We start from the raw sequence: 2,841 nt of genomic DNA on the forward strand, positions 1-2,841 counted from the left end.
TAAGTTTTTCCACAGCGTTGTGTGTGAGGCTCGTTCCATGTTTTCTGTTAAAGTTTCGTGCAACCATGTGACTGCTTCCTCATCCAGCCATCAGTATAATTTTAATTCTTTGCTCTTTGGTCAAACGCATCTTCTTGGGTATCTGAAATATAAAAGAAATATACATTTTACCTTCTCCTATGTATGGAAACTTATGGACCATCCTGTATTGTAAGTTATTGTCTTTTCATTTCAGCGATATTCCTGCATTTACCCTTTTTGGGACGGTAAAGACTGTCACACTGATTCTGAGTAACTACTACAAGTCACAATGGTAACACTTTATTTGAAGGGGTTTGCATAAGACTGATATAACACCTGTCATAAACATAAACGAGTCTTTATGAATGTTTATGACAATTGTCATGAAGTGTCATTCGGTAAATAATGACACTTTAATGCAAAGTTGCTCTAAAAGTCCATTAAAAGTGCCAATTTTGCATGATTTTGTAAATTATGATAATTTAATGCAAAGTTGGCATTTTAATGGACTTTTAAACCAACTTTGCATTAAAGTGTCATTATTTACCGAATGACACTTCATGACAACTGTCATAAACATTCATAAAGACTTCTTCATGTTTATGACAGTGTCATGTCAGTCTTATGCACACTCCTTCAAATAAAGTATTACCACCACAATTTACTCCTCTACAAACGACTAAAACTCAGAGTTACATAAAGTTAGTAGAGAAAATTTGATTCATTAAGCAACAAAAACTGCAGACAGGTTTTTGTATCAGTCTGTCTCACTGTGTAGAAGTTAGGAATATCTTACCCCATCTTTGGTTCTGGAACCAAACTGTTTGTAACAGGTAAGAACCAACATTTACTGGTTTTATCACAGAAACTAAAATGTGTTTAATGTCACTTTCTGCTGCTCTAGGATTTACTTGTAAGTTTTTATCATTAGCAGAGAATGCAACATGAAAATATAAATAATTGATGAAAAATGTGTCCAAAATTTCCCAAGCAACTTTATGAACTACTTTTGTTATTTTTACAAATTTTGGAGAATAATATCTCAAAACCCTATATAATAGCTTTAGGATTTATGAACCCTAATTTCTTTCTTTATCTTAAATCGCTCTGCAAAATTATACTCAAGTATTCAGCTGCCTACCCAAAAAAGTTTATTTTAAATTAATCATATATGTTAATTTAGGAGGAACAAATAGTAAATACTGAGCAACCAATGTTAAATGGTGTGTTTTAGATGAAAATAAACCCTTTTTATCTTGATAAAGTTTATAAATATATACTTTGTCAAAAAAAATACAAAAAAATAATCTTGAAAATAAATAAAACAGACAGCCTTTCATTTTATCCACCTGTATATTTATCTTATGAATATTGAACTGGTAAAAATAGCTACAAATAATGGATTAAATGAATAAAAATGGTTTACCTGTAATTTTGTGGATGCAAGTCCAGATTCTTTACAGAAGTTTGTTGTGGACTGGCGAGTAGCTTAGTGATTTGAAAACATCTGTGTTAAGAATACCGATTTACTTCAAATGTGAGAAAAAATCCAGACCTGATTTCTGGTTCAACCATCAGAACCAGTAAAGACTCTGTAAATCCCAGTGGAGGAACTCTGACCCTCTGCTTTGCTGAACTGATTTCATTCAGACACAGAGGGCAGGTTACCAGTAGGAATGAGCAGCTGAAGGTGATGGTAGAGTCCAGGCTTTGACTAGGCCGTACCTACATTTTACTTCGTTTCATTTCCATTCAGAGCTGAACTTGCTGGAGTTCTTTGGATCGTTGTTCTACCAGGTACAGCAGGTTCTCCAGGTCCCTCAGCAGCACATCAGTCCCACAGCATCACTCTGCCACCTCCGTGTTTGACTGTAATGTGATGTTCTGGTTCTGACCCGCTGTCAGTTTTACACCAGATGTAACGGGACGTTCAGGTTCTGAAAGGTCCAGTCCCGACTCATCAGTCTGCAGAATGTTTCAGGGATCATAAATGTCAGACGGGTCTTTGTGTTGTTTGGTGTCAGCCTCTCCTTATTCTGGAATCATGACCTCTGACCTTAACCGAGGCAGTAAAGTCTGGTTCTGGATTCTTCTAGGACCTCCTGGATGGGTCGGGTCTTTTAGTGAACTAATAAACAGTTAATAAATGAAATCAGTTTAAAACTGTGTCTCTTATTCACTCAGTTTATCGTTTCCTGACATTAAAATGTGTTGATGACCTGAAATATTTCTCTTTCTGTTTGTTTCTGCTGTGTTCAGGTAGAAAAGTGGTGCCGCCCGAGGTGACTGTGTGTCCGGTGAAAACTAAAGACCGTGTGGAGGGAAACACGGCTCTGATGTGTCTGGCCTCAGGCATGTATCCTCCTCCGGTCCAGATCTCCTGGAAAAGACAGAAGGGCAGCAAGGAGGAGCCGGCGCCTGCTGAGGAGAAACAGCAGGAGATCAGCGGGTCGAGAAGTTCTGCCATCATCAGGCTGGTTAAAAACGAGACGCTCTACAATTATGATTACATCTGTGAAGTTCAGCATGAGGGCGGCAAGGTGACGAACCAAACGCGGTTCAAAGGTACGAAAAGCAGAAGTTCAGGAGAAATGCAGCTTTCATCCAACATTTCAGTGTGACTGAAATGTTGGATTGTTTTTGTTCCAGAACTTCCAGAACCTCCAGAACCTCCAGCTCCAACAAAGTCTGGAGCAGCAACTGATCCGCCAGCAGCTCCTGCGCCGCCACCAGCTGCAGCGTCTGTCCGTCCTCAGCTCCCAGTGAAGCTCCCAGTGTCCTTCCAGCCTCGCTGCAGGGTGAAGCTGCTCTGCCTGCTCT

General features: G+C 39.1%; 1 protein-coding gene across 1 annotated transcript in view; it reads left to right on the forward strand.

Annotated features, from left to right (window-relative positions):
- The first annotated feature begins 729 nt into the window (after nucleotides 1-729).
- LOC103132818 (glutaconyl-CoA decarboxylase subunit gamma-like) overlaps nucleotides 730-2,841 on the forward strand; it is a 40,110-nt gene continuing 37,998 nt past the window's right edge. Inside the window, exons 1-3 of the mRNA XM_016667599.1 lie at nucleotides 730-854; nucleotides 2,281-2,586; nucleotides 2,671-2,836. Of these exons, the coding sequence (XP_016523085.1) occupies nucleotides 2,358-2,586; nucleotides 2,671-2,836 (395 nt within the window). The 5' untranslated portion in view covers nucleotides 730-854; nucleotides 2,281-2,357. The remainder of the gene's footprint in view (nucleotides 855-2,280; nucleotides 2,587-2,670; nucleotides 2,837-2,841) is intronic.

This window comes from Poecilia formosa, unplaced genomic scaffold (assembly GCF_000485575.1).
Source record: "Poecilia formosa unplaced genomic scaffold, Poecilia_formosa-5.1.2 Scaffold1357, whole genome shotgun sequence".
NCBI classification, from domain to species: Eukaryota; Metazoa; Chordata; class Actinopteri; order Cyprinodontiformes; family Poeciliidae; genus Poecilia; species Poecilia formosa.